The sequence below is a fragment of the Saccostrea cucullata genome, unplaced genomic scaffold (assembly GCF_032062105.1).
Source record: "Saccostrea cucullata isolate Sc308-1 unplaced genomic scaffold, CSIRO_AGI_Scuc_v1 ctg1173, whole genome shotgun sequence".
Taxonomy (NCBI): Eukaryota; Metazoa; Mollusca; class Bivalvia; order Ostreida; family Ostreidae; genus Saccostrea; species Saccostrea cuccullata.
In genome coordinates this window covers 85,500-99,235 of record NW_026918098.1, presented here as the reverse complement: position 1 = coordinate 99,235, position 13,736 = coordinate 85,500, and the positions used below count along the sequence as shown (strand labels likewise).

At 33.5% G+C, this 13,736-nt stretch overlaps 2 protein-coding genes across 2 annotated transcripts in view; one reads left to right on the top strand and one right to left on the bottom strand.

Moving 5' to 3' along the window:
* The window catches only part of LOC134246734 (uncharacterized), a 32,488-nt gene extending 29,181 nt beyond the window's left edge, over positions 1–3,307 (top strand). The window contains exon 8 of the mRNA XM_062729121.1: positions 2,015–3,307. Coding sequence (XP_062585105.1) covers positions 2,015–3,307 — 1,293 coding nt within the window. The remainder of the gene's footprint in view (positions 1–2,014) is intronic.
* A 7,681-nt stretch (positions 3,308–10,988) lies between these two features.
* Positions 10,989–12,050, bottom strand: LOC134246637 (uncharacterized protein K02A2.6-like). The gene has a single exon (XM_062729036.1). It carries the CDS (start codon positions 12,048–12,050, stop codon positions 10,989–10,991), a length of 1,062 nt encoding a protein of 353 aa, XP_062585020.1.
* Positions 12,051–13,736: the final 1,686 nt, after the last annotated feature.

The window sequence follows — 13,736 nt, the reverse complement described above, 5'->3', positions numbered from 1 at the left end:
CTCAACTTATGACAAAACAAGATGCTAGGTCACTTACAAAACTCTGCATGTTTATTTAAAAGAATATATGATTAAGTCTGTCTTTCATAATTTCTCTTCTGATTTATTTCATTTTATACATGTGTCATACGTGTTTTTTCTCTTTTTTCTTTCTCTCACATTGCTATTTTCTAATTATGTATATCATATGCTTATACCTCTGACCCGAATATAGTTATGATGTGAATATTTTTATTGTCCTCATGCACCATGTATTTTAAATGGTTTTGAGAGAATAAATGAACTTGAACTTGTATATAACAATGCCAGTGCTGAAACAGCCTATACATCATTCCTATAAACGATAAGTCATAAATCGGCACTTAGTTGGTCATTTTTCACACCTGAGTTACCTGTCCTTAAAACACAACATCAGAAAAGTACATCGTAAATACTGTTATTAAACTTTTTAATGATCTAATTAAAAGTATGCATAAGTTATTATTTTTTGATAATTTCATGTACATATAAATCTATCTATGCACTGTGTTTTACCATATGTGCAACTTGAAAAATAAGTTGAAAGGCCTACACTTGCCGTGGCCTTCAACTCGACATTTAAATATATCGACGACGTATTTGCAATTATCAATGATAATTTCCCATTCTTATGTCAATACGATATATCCAGGTGAGCTTGTGATAAAATATACCACAAAGTTTGACACTCTATGATAAACCTGATGACATTAGCATTTCTATCGTCAACTTCCCTTACTTAATTAGCAATATACCTTCATCACCTGCGTATGGAGTTTATATATCTCAGTTGATTCGATAAGCATAAACATGCTCTATTTATGACCAAAAAAAATCGAAAACGAGGTATATTATTGACAAACAAGCTGTTGAAACAAGAATTTCAGCAGTCTTGTTTAAAGTCATCATTTCGTAAGTTCTACGGTAGATACAATGAACTTAATTTATTATTGAGTCATTTGATGACGGCATTTTTCATACAAATTGTTAGTCCATTATTTATACACTGAATTGACGACGTATTTTCCCGTTATTACCCGAGCATGACAAGGAGCGGGTTTGACAAGTCAGCAGGGGATGCTCACTCCTACATGGCACCTGATCCTAACTCTGATGTCTAATGCATTAGATAGAATACTTTTTACTTTGACACCAATAAGATTGATGTTACAAAAAGTAAATTTTGGATAATTTGAAATAATTTAATTTTGTTTATATTCTCGCCTCTCATTGGTTGATTTCCAAAAAGGAACGCAGAACATTTTGTATAATCTGGTTTGGTATGGGAACACACTCCCTTGACGACCAGTTTAATCAACGTATCCATGCAATCCCCTCATTTCCAGTCCTCGGAATCCATGGAAAATTCAAGATTAAATAACTGTATCTTTAATTTCAAACAATTACTCGATCTTACCTCATGTAAACATACAACATGGCTGCTAGATCTATGTATCAGTTATTACCTCCCCTCGCTTCACATCACTTCCGTTACTAAGGTTGTATTATTGCGCGGTAAATTTGAACTTGTAAAAAGCAACACAATTTTACATCCAAAGTTGTTTAATTATTTTAAAATTAAATTATAAGGAATGACTCTAATTCTTGGCCAAATTATCGAGTATAATCTGGTTTGGGTCAGTTTACGCTTTTTTATAATTCGCTTCGCGACCCAAACCAGGTTATACTCGATAATTTGGCCAAGAATTAGAGTCATTCCTTTATTATTATTACAAGCGTTTGAGGCCAATAAATTTTAAATTGTATTAATTGATTTAGTTTCCCTCCATGTTGATCACTAGTAAACATAAAGATCAGTGTCCCTTTCATTACATTTTGAAAGGCTTTTGAACTAATAACTCCATTAGTTCTAATATGAGACAGATGAATATCAAAACAAAAAATATAAGTACAGTCATACTAATTCCAAATGACATCTTGAAAGAAATAAAATACAGTCGATATACTATATTGAAATGACTTTTTCTAAATTTAGGACAGAAATAAATTAAGGAAGAGCCTGAGCTGTCAGATTCCAGAGTCGTCTTACTTATCACAGTACATTAGAGATGATAAAATTTTTTGCGCTGAATTGAATTTACCTCTCAATGATCTGGAAACTTGCCTTTTCAACATAGCTTCCCATCATCAATGGAACGAGAATATTCCAAAAGAATGGTCTTTTTTTGGAATTGAAATCAATCAGAAAAAAATCGTACAGCGAATCATGAATACCTTGGAAATAACAATGACAGCTCCAGAGATTACTTATACAGGAGAAAGAGCTTCTAAAAAAGTTGAAAATGAAAAACTAGACATGTTGAGATATTATCATGATGCCGGAAAAGCTCTGTATTTTAATGAAAATTGGCTGGATGATAAAGTAATAATTGATGTTCAATGGTTTATTGACGCTTTCAAGCATATCATCACAGACGAGCTAAATTTCAAAGGTATTCATGTAAATCAAGGGGATTGGAATGAATATTACCAAACTGGAAATTTGCGAGACCGACTCCTTGTGAAGATCTGGAAACACAAAGATGAAGAATTGTTCGAAAAGCTAAAGAAAGAAGGAAAATTAACCGATATAGAAGACGGAGATTACGAAAGTGAAAAAGAATTATATGAGAATGATAAACGATATCTTCAATGCCACAAGGTATCGCTCCTTAACTTTATGCAAAGACTTGGTTTGCTGGCTATTGGTACAGAATCCCACTATGTTCCGTGTATGAATCGTAAAGAAATTGAAAAAGAACTTTTAAATCTCATCAAGGAATCGGAAAGTAAATCATCTGTCCTTGTTTTCCAATTTGATTTTCTGCCATTTTTCTTGTTTTTTCGCCTTGTTGTTGCTTGTATGCAAGAAAATGGTTGGAAAGTCCTACGAAATCAAGGAACATCTTGCCTCTACAAAAATGCTGCTTTGTTTTCCTACATTCAACACAACATTGTTTTATCCGTCACTGAAGAATCTATACAACTTCAAGTATTTTGCCCGATACCAGGACATGTTTTGGAAACAGAAAACACATGCTTGATTCAAGGAAGAATAGAAGAGCTGTTAAATGCAATAGCAGGAACATTTCATAGAGAGATACAGTATGTAAGAGGATTTAGATGTCGGATGAACAAAGAAAAAACGATTGCCATCGATATAAAGGACCATTTTCTACCTGAAAAAGACATTCCAAACGAAGATCTAAAATTGATGTGTCCTTTGCATTCCGTTAATGATCGGCATACCATTGATACTACTGAACTTACTAGATATTGGAAATTGTAGAGAAGATATCCACCAATTTTAAAGTATTTATAGAAAACTTTTTGTCTAATATTTCAATATGGTTGAAAATTATACACTCTATACGTGTTAAAAATTTCAATTTTTTTTTCAAATGTTTTGTTTAGTCTGAAAAACTTTTTTGAATTTTAATGTCTCAACTGGGAATGAAAATATGCTTAGAATCCTAGTATTGTCGTTTGACAGTTGTAATTGGTACAGTGTGTATCATTAGCAAACAAAACTTCAATTACTTTTCACTAAGAATATGTACACATTTTTTTTTATCTCTAAGTGTTCTAGATAAGCGAAATATGTTTAATCTTGTATTCTTGAATTATTTGTTGTTATTACTTACTTTTGTTCATTAAGCTAAAATCTACATATATGTGCAATGTTTAAACAAGAAACTGAAAAAGTAATATGTAATAATAAATGAGTAATTTTTACAGCTAGACTAGGAAATCAGAGTTTATGTTCACTAATGTTTTAGTTTTATTTTGCTCTGCTTGACTGTGATCAAACATGAGAGAATGCGGCAATTCAGAAATGTAACGTAATTAGAATTGATAACATTTCTATTCTAAACTAATAAAAAGTCCCAAAATTTTAATAGGGTGGGATGGGTGGGTCCCTCTAGAAAAAGATTCGACAATCTTTGTTAATTTTTATATACAGATATCGTATTTACATATACCAGGGTAAAATTCATTGAAAACGTTTTTTCTCCCAATCTTTGTCAATGATACATCTTGTCTGTTTTATTTGAAAGAAAATCTCACTACAAATTAATGTCATTCAGCATTTTAAGAAGGTATGGTAAAATGCCTAGTTTAATTATGGCGTCACAATTCGAATATGGTGTAATGGTTAGGGCCGTGGATATCGGCCTGGATAGCTCAATCGGTAGAGCACCTGACTAGTGATACAGGGGTCCCGGGTTTGATTCCCTGTCCAGCCATACATTTTCTCCTTTCCTGTTACAGATTTGGTGCCGTGGTAATAGTTAAGGAGATAATATGAAAAAAAAACGATTTGCAATATAAAACTACATGGTTTTCAGTGACTCAAACAGTACGAATTTAATTTTATTTTGTACTAGATATATACTGAAATTGTATTTGGTTTTCATGTTTTTGTTTTCCATTGTGATATATCTTTAGGTTCATAAACCCTCTGCTAACTCTCATAAAACGTTTCTTTATTATTTTTCAAAGACAATATATATGCAATTACAAAGTATTATAGCATGGCTTGCAGAAAAATCGTACAAAACACTTTAACTTGACAACTTTATAAAGGGATACATGTAATAGACATATATTTCATTAAGAGTTATCTTTCTTATCAGAGTATCAATATACCTTGAGATTAAGATATTAACATACAGTGCTGCTATCCTATAAGTTGACAAATCCATCCTATTCTATCGTGAATCCTGTATCCACAATCCTATCCTGTGATTTCAGTCTAATCCTATCCTATCCTATCCTATCCTATCCTGCAACTCTCAGATTTTTAATATTTAGGAATTAGTTAGACAAAACGAAAAAAAAAGAATAACCGGAAAAAAAATCAGATATAGTTATGGTATTCAATTAAATGTGATATATTTTAAAAGAAAAAAAATAATCGAGATCGGCATTCCATAATTCCCGACTCACCGCACAAATCAAATTTACGATTATCATTGCCATGTGTGGTAATTAATCGAGGGCAAGTTCTAATTTTGCAAACATATGTAAAGAAATTAGGCTTCCAGAAGAATTAAAGAAAAAATACAATTAGTGTTTTAATTTTCCTACTAACAATGATCGTGAGACCCGGGATCGCGACTTGCGTCCGGTGTGTTATAATTAATTATTTTTAAAAATCATAGGCCTATACGGTAATAATTTTTAAGTATATGTTTCATGTAAAATTTTATTTTTCTTAAACTGAGCACCATGAATATAAAATTCATGAACATGTATAGTCTAACTGTGCCTGTATAACAGGTTTTCTGTATGCAATTCTAAAACAAAAGATATGACTGAACCATAAACCAAACAGACAAGACAAAATGTAGATCTAGAATATCTTGACTTTCACATATAAACATTTTAAATGTGAAATTGCCTTATAATATCAAATATTGAATGTATGATTTTTTTTTCATTCATAATTTATTCTTATTTAAAATTTCAGTTCATCATCTGTTGTATTTGATATTTTTCAAACATTCAAAATATATAGTTGCTAAATAAAATTTAAGATAATCGAAATGTTAATCTTTTTTCATTTAACATCAGCTTCTTCTCAGTTTATGGTCAGCTCAGTGCCGTACAAATGTATTTCACTTTCAATTTTGTTTTATGTGTGAAAATTTAATAATTTATGTTTAATAGAATACATTTTCTAAATTGATATTATCTGACAGATTGACAGTAATAAATATTGTACTCAGGTCACACATGTTCCTTAGATCTTATAAAACATGCATAAGAAATTACCTTGGCATTTGATCTTGAATGTCAATCAGTGTCTGATTGAGAAATATTAAAATGCTCCACATATTTCTTAGATCTTATAAAACATATATAAGAATTCATAGTATTTACAGCATTTATATCACACATTCTTGAGTAAACTTTGTATTTGACCTTGACATTTGATCTTAAAATATCAGTGCTTGAATGAGGAAAAATACTTTATCAAGTTCACAATATTTTTATTCAAAGTGATTGATCGACAATGTTAAACAACCAAATATTCCATTACCATGAGACAAAGTCATTAAAAGTATCCATTTACAGCATCTATGAATTTCAATGCAAGATCACAGATACATGTTCATGAACTTTGTTTAAATTTAAGATTATCAATGTTTTTATTAGATTTGTATAATGTTTTACATGCATATAATTTGGCTTTCTTATCCGTCGCTCAAATTGAAATCGCTGAAATTCAAATGTCAGAGAAATGGACATTAACCAAACAGTTCCACTAATGTCAACAATGCACAGAAAACAAACACTGATCTCCTTATAAAAGCACCATGATTTCAGACTTGGGACTCTTTGACACTAGTTTGACTTCACATTTACTCTAACAGCATATGGCATGAACTGCATTATGTACAGCTGCAGATGTGCAGGGTTTCCTGAAAAAAAAAAAACATTATAGACATGTAGATTGTAAATTTTGTCACATTTCATACACATTTAAAATGTTTTTGATTGTGATTATCCTTCAAATTTCATTTACAATTGACTTTAATTTCACCTTAAGAAAGTTTTTCTCACCCAGAAGTAATGCATTTAGAAATCACAAAAAAAAATAAAATTTTATACTGCAACCTCAGTCATATAATATTAAAAAAAATCTTATTCAACATAATTTACTTGACTGTACATTATAATTCATTTTATCTTGTTAACTTGCTAACAAGTATGAATACATTTGTTTTGGTGACCTTTCTCTATGTTCTGCTTGTATTAATCTATTTTATGTTTTTTCTTGGTTTTCTTTTTTTTTTTTTTTTGGTCTTGAAATTTAAATATGAAAAAGAAGAGGAAAATATCTATGAAACAACAACATTTGACCAGAAAAATTCAACATTTGTTTTTCAGTTTTACTCTCAAGATTTTTGAAAGAAGAAAATCACTTGTTCCGAGAAACTGCAGACATGTCACCTCAACTCAGATAATGATGTTTTAATATGTATTATAGTGACCATGTAAAAATACATGATAAAAATAAAATCATAAATACTTTTTAGTTTAAAATCCTTTATACTGTGATGACGCATGAGTGGAGGCAAATCCAGGCTCCGTAATTATGAATATTAAAAGATTAACTTATGTTAACTCACAATACATCATACATACATGTACAATATGTAAGTGCGCTGCTGACTGAGTTTATTAAACATTTAAGCAGTAGCATTAGAAATGGTCATGATGATTCTACATTCATTTATTATAAATAACACTGAAATAAAATAAACTATTTTCTGACCTTATCAGGGAAATGATAAGAGTAACAACCTGATTAAGGCATAATACATATGATTGTTTTAGTCTTAGAGCTCATTGATAGCTGATTGAATCATATGACAGAGTATTTGTAAATATTTATCCCCCTTCTGTCTACACTACTTTTTTCCGCACCCAATTTTTGTTTATATTAAACACAATAAAATGTTTATAGTCTAGCTCTAAGACATTAGAGCATTGTATAAAGGGATAGATATGCATAAAAATGCAAACATGTACAGTGTACAGCGTGTAGTATACTTACATGATCTCGCACGTCATCTATTCAAGTCCGCTAATGACGGTTCCTGTGGAATTATCCAAACAAACAGAGCATATTTAACAGAAAAACATGTCATTACAATTTTACACAAGTAAGAATTGGATAAATCATCCAAACAAGCTGAAGAAATACGGTCTTTTGATGCCTGGTCTCTTCGTTGTTTACATTCCAAAATTCTTCCGGTGATCGTTCACGGATAGATCGTACGCCGTGTTACTCGAAGTTTATAATGTAAATCTTTGTTTAGAGAAAAGAATGTTTTATTTTCTATTGAAATTTTATAAATTTTTCTTTTGTGAACATTTTATTTCGTATTTCGTTTTTGTAATTTATTCTGAAATATGAATGAACCTTTGCTCGAATTTGATTGGCTGTTGGATACAGGATAGTGTTAATTCGTGCTATCTGGACGAATAATTAATAGCTGTGACGATCAACAACATGCGTTAAAATTGGAGCTGCTACACATGCAGCAAAACAGGGTTTTTCGGAAAATGCTATTCAAAATATGGGTAGATGGAAGTCGGATGCTGTCAAGCGTTACATTTGTATAGGTTCATTTTCTGTTAAAAGTGATTGAGCATTTTCACCTGATTGTTTCCATATGTAGTTGACTGTTAGGTATATGTCTGTTTTCACCCTTATCATAGTAGGTCAGATCATGTCTGCTGCTAATTTCAACTGTAGTAGGTCAGTTTAGGTCTGCCATCATCATCAACCCACAATAGGTCAGATCATGTCTGCTGCTACCCTTCAACCACAGTAGGTCAGATCATGTCTGCTTCCACCCTCAACCCCTGGTAGGTCAGATTAGGTCTGGTTCCTCCCTCAACGCCCGGTAGTTCAGATAAAGTCTGCTATCCCTCCCCCCTGTTCTTTTAGTATTGTGGTTCGATGCTACCCCCTCCCCCTTTATTTTATGACTTTATACACCACGGTTTTTTCTGCATGCAATAATATTTATTGTTATTAAGGATATATAAATATTGTTATGACTCTTTGTGTTGCTGGCCACCTTACAACTAAATAAAATAAAGACTAATGTTGTATTTAAATTGTTACAGATCTCACAATATGTAAATATGTTTTATTTTGATTTTCATCATGTCTCCAGTTCCCCTCTCTGTCCTTTGGGTGGCGGAATCCAATTGTCATTGGATTTTGTGGCAAAATTTTTGTATATGCCACCTTAATTTTTACATTGTTTTGATTTTTCATATCACAGGCAGATCCCCCTGCCATTGTTGTATATATGTTACCTGGTGATCTCCCATCTTCTAAATGTACATTCAGCAATGATAATCATGTCTTGCTTAGACTTTAGGGAGATCCCGCTGCCATTGTGATATTAGGTGCTCAATAAGTCTATGTATGTTTGTCTGGGATCTCCCTAGTAGTTAAGGTAGTTTATTTGTAAATATTTGTTATTTTCGTCAATAATAAATGACAATATTCATCAAACAATGTCTTGTAGTGTTTTAAGGAAGTAAAAATTAACAAAGCTGCAGGACCAAATGGGAACTGGTTTTCACGCATTCTTTACAATACAGGCATTTGTCTAGCATAAGATAAATGGAGAGCATAAAGGTCTTTATTTTAATAATTTGTCATGAATTATCAAAATTATCAAAATTCATATTTTCCTTATGTGTGTGCTAACGTCCTTAAAATGAAATTCTGTAAAGCATAACTGTACAATTGAGAATAGTAAAGGTTCAATGTATATACACATGCCCTGCCAGAGGGGGGTTGGTCAGACTAGCTGGGAAACCAGGTGTTTAAACAAAAGTTTTTTATTATCAAGTTGACCAAGTGTCAACAGCTGTGTATATAGTGCATGTACACATACCGGGGTGCCTGTCTATCCCACTAGTACAAAACAACAGAGCTAGCTGAGGTGTGAATAATATTCTCACAATAATGTTACAATACCAACTGTACAAGAATATGCAACATGCACATTTTTATTATTTTTTATCAGACATTTTTATTTCATAGACCTGGATTCTAATAATTACATTGTAATGGATACATGTTGCTTTCTCATATCAATGAGTATATTTTTTCTATTACTTGCATAAAAAAACAAAACAAAACAAAACAAAAAAAACAACAACAACACACTCTCCCCCCAAAAAAAACAGAACCACAAACATTAAAACAAAAAATTAGTAACTGGAAAATAATAATGAATGAATACTGAATTTAAAAAATTAATTAATAAACAGAAGAAAACATTTAAAAACAAACACCTTAATTAAAAATTAAATAAATTAACTAATTCATTCATTAGTTAATTTAATTTAATAACATGTTATAACTGATTGGAATTGAGAAAAATGACTATTTCTTGATTAATGGACTAGTTAAATTCATTAAAAAAAACCCATTCAATTAAAAATTTCAATGTAATGTTTTTCATTATAATAATTACATTAACAGATTCATTCATTAATTAATTTAATTTAATTACATATTATAAATGATTGGAATTTATAAAAATGACTTTATTTCTTGATTAATGGACTAGTTAGATTCATTAAAAAAAATTCAATTAAACATTGCACTGTAATGTCTTTCAACATGATAAATATTTCATACTTCTTTTATATTCTTAAGGTTTCCTTACAAATAATTTTTTATTAAAAATAATATTCATACAAAATATAATATTCATATTGATCAAGATTACAGTAATTATTTCCACGGATTACTCGAAACTTCAGCGATCGCGAATTTAGATCGGGCGTGGTGTGCAGTATATCAAGACAAGAAGAAACCCGTCGATTCTGAGGTAAAATTGGCTATAAAAATTTACGGATGTCAATATCATTCAATTAAACATCACCTTAGGCCTTATAGTACCCCATTACATTCAATTTTATGGGGTTTCCACCACTTTATTGGGGTTTCACCCCTCCTGTATGGGTATTCTCCAAAAATCGGGGGGTTTCGGGTTTTTCCAGTTACCGCGTTTACACATACAACATAATAATCATACACCGAACTCTACCCGAATTCCGAACCCGTTCCAAATACAGTATACAGCATTTATCAACATCCCCTCTTCTTTTAAAAATTTGTCAAAATTTCATCAAAACATCAAATTTCATAAACAAAATAGACCTTCATCATTTTACACATATAAAATAAATAATGCACTTATCTAGCACAAAATGTCACTGAATTGGTAAGTTTCTGGCCTATAGACACAAAATGATCAATTGCAATTACATAAACACAAATGACTAGAAAATCACTTGACTTAATTTCAGAATACAAAGTCCATCAACCAGTAATATAGTCTTTCAGATAGGCTGGTTTTCTCCTTTCACGAACAGGTCTTCCTTCACGGATCCGTTAACTTGGTGTTGGTACGGTAAGTTCAACGGATGGTGTTTCTGGTGCGCTTACGTACGTTAACGGTAGAGTTCGGATTGTTCACCGGCTTAGAGTCTGTTACAAGGTTTCTCTGTATGCCGTCTGAATTATTTTCTTGGACTGAACGCATCGGTGAGCGGTCACGACTGTAGAAATGAACAGCGGTAGGTCGCACATGAATTCTGTTTCTACGATAAGTGGTTCCATTCTGGTCCTTGACAATGTATGTCCTTGGTCCGAGAATATCATTGATTTCTCCGAGTCTCCAGTTGCGTCCCTCTAGATGCTGGAAGAATACTGCTTGACCAACGTCCAATTCACTCTGCTCGCGAGACTTCCTGTCAAACGATTTCCTTACTGTCTGTCTGCGTTGGTTCCTCTTCCTGATGAATGCATCAGATTCTGGTTTCTCGAGTTTCTGTGGAAAATGTGGAATCATGCCACGCACTTTTCTGTTAAACAAGATTTCTGCAGGACTAATACCAGTTTCCTGTTTTGGTGTATTTCTTTGCTCAAGAATTGCTTCATAAGGATCAGTCTTCTCAACTTCACATTTCCTTAACAATGTCTTCATGATTTTAACAGCTGACTCGGCCTTGCCATTGGCTTGTTGATGCATAGGTGATGAAGTCATGTGAGTGATACCCCACTTCTTTGCGAAATCTTGGAATTCTTGGCTTACGAACTGTGGTCCTCCATCAGACATGATTACATTTGGAATTCCAAATCGAGCAAATTGTTTCTTGAGTAAAGCTATTACTCTGGAGCTTGTCAAAGATGTAAGCAAATCGATTTCGATGAAACTAGAAAAATAGTCAACTGCAATCAAATATTGCTTTCCATTCAGCTCGAACAGGTCAAGTTTTATTCTCTGCCATGGAGTAGATCCTTCTGCATGCTGCATCAATGGAGCATTTTGGTTCATTGGTTTTCTTTTTTGACATATTGAACAACAATCAGCCGACTGCTTGATATCTGAATTCATTCCAGGCCAAAATATTGTTCCTCTTGCCCTCCTCAGCATGCTATCATATCCAAAGTGAGCCTTGTGAAGTCTGGCCTTCATTTCACTCCTCAAAGATTTAGGGATAATCACAGCTTCCCCTTGGGCATAAGTCCATCACTGTATGATATAGTGTCTCTAAAGTCAAAGTAATTGCGAATTCTCTGTGGCGTTTCATGTTTCTGCTCCGGCCACCCGTTCATCAAGGTTTCCTTGAGAATTTGCATTTCCTCGTCAATCTCTGTTGCTTCCTTTATTTCACTCAGGCGAGAATCAGGAATGTCACATGGTTCGTCACTCTTTAATGCCATGATTCTTAGTCTCTCACTAACATTACCCTCCTCACTCTTCAGATATGCACGACTCAAAGTATCTGCTATTGTAAGGTTAGTTCCTTTGACATAGACAAAGTCAAAGTCGTACCGGTTCCATCTCATCATGATGTTCTGTAGTCGCTTCGGTGCCATTGCTAGAGGTTTCTTCAGGATGGCCTCTAATGGTTTATGGTTATTCTGTATCGTCACATTACGGCCATATGTATATTGGTCAAAACGTTCCAGACCATATAACATAGATAACGCTTCTTTCTCGATCTGCGCCCAGTTTCTCTCGGACACTGTCAGTGATCTAGATGCATACTCCACCGGTCTACCGTCCTGAAGGAGAACTGCACCAATGCCGTCTTTACTACTGTCCACTTTTACTACTACCTCCTTTCCGGGGTCAAAGTAAGCTAGTACAGGAGTTTCTATCAGCATCTTCTTGATTCTCTGAAGTGCTGCTTCACAGACTTTAGACCAATGCCATGCCTTATCTTTGCGAGTGAGTTCTCTGAGTGGCTGCATTATGGTTGAAAGGTCTGAAAGGAAATTTGCCATGTACTGGACCATGCCACACAATCTCTTGATTCCTGAAACATCAGTAGGAGGTTGCATGTCATTAATGGCTTTTACTTTCTTGTCATCAATTTTCACTCCATCTCTGGAAATAACATGTCCATGAAATGAGATTTCTTTGAGTCCAATCTCTTGTTTTTCTTTATTCAAGATGATGTGTCTCTCCTCACATCTCTCCAACACTTTTCTCAATTTTAGATCATGGTCGTGCTCAGCTTCTCGGTCGGTCTTCCCACAGCCTGCTATGATGATATCGTCCACCACACTGAAAACGCCTGTCATTTTTCCGAATACCTCATCCAGTTTCCTCTGGAATATTTCACTTGATACCTTTAGTCCGAAAGGTAGTCTTGCCCATCTATACCTTCCAAAAGGAGTTATCATTGTCGTTAATCTGCTGGATTCCTCGTCCAACTTCACATGCCAAAAAGCCTCTTTGACGTCAAGTTTTGTAAAGGTTCTAGCCTTACTGAGCTGCGGTAGAATGTCATCAAGAACAGGTAAGCGATAATGTTCTCTCATCAATGCTGTGTTGAGTGCTTGCGGGTCAATGCACAGTCTTAGCTTGCCGTTGGCTTTCCGAGCAATAGCCATCTGGCTAACCCATGGAGTAGGCTCTGTAATTGGAATGAGTACTCCTCTATCTTCAAGCTTCTGAAGTTCATCTCGTACCAAACTCTGGAGTGCAATAGGTATTTTCCTGCAGGGAAGAGCTTTGGGTTTCACATTTGGGTCGACATGTAGACGTCTTATTCCACATGTTCAAGCGGATTTTGGTAGGCTTGAATTGTTCCTTGCGGACATAACGCTGAGAAATTGTGTTCACATCTGCCGCACTATCGAGTTGAAATCT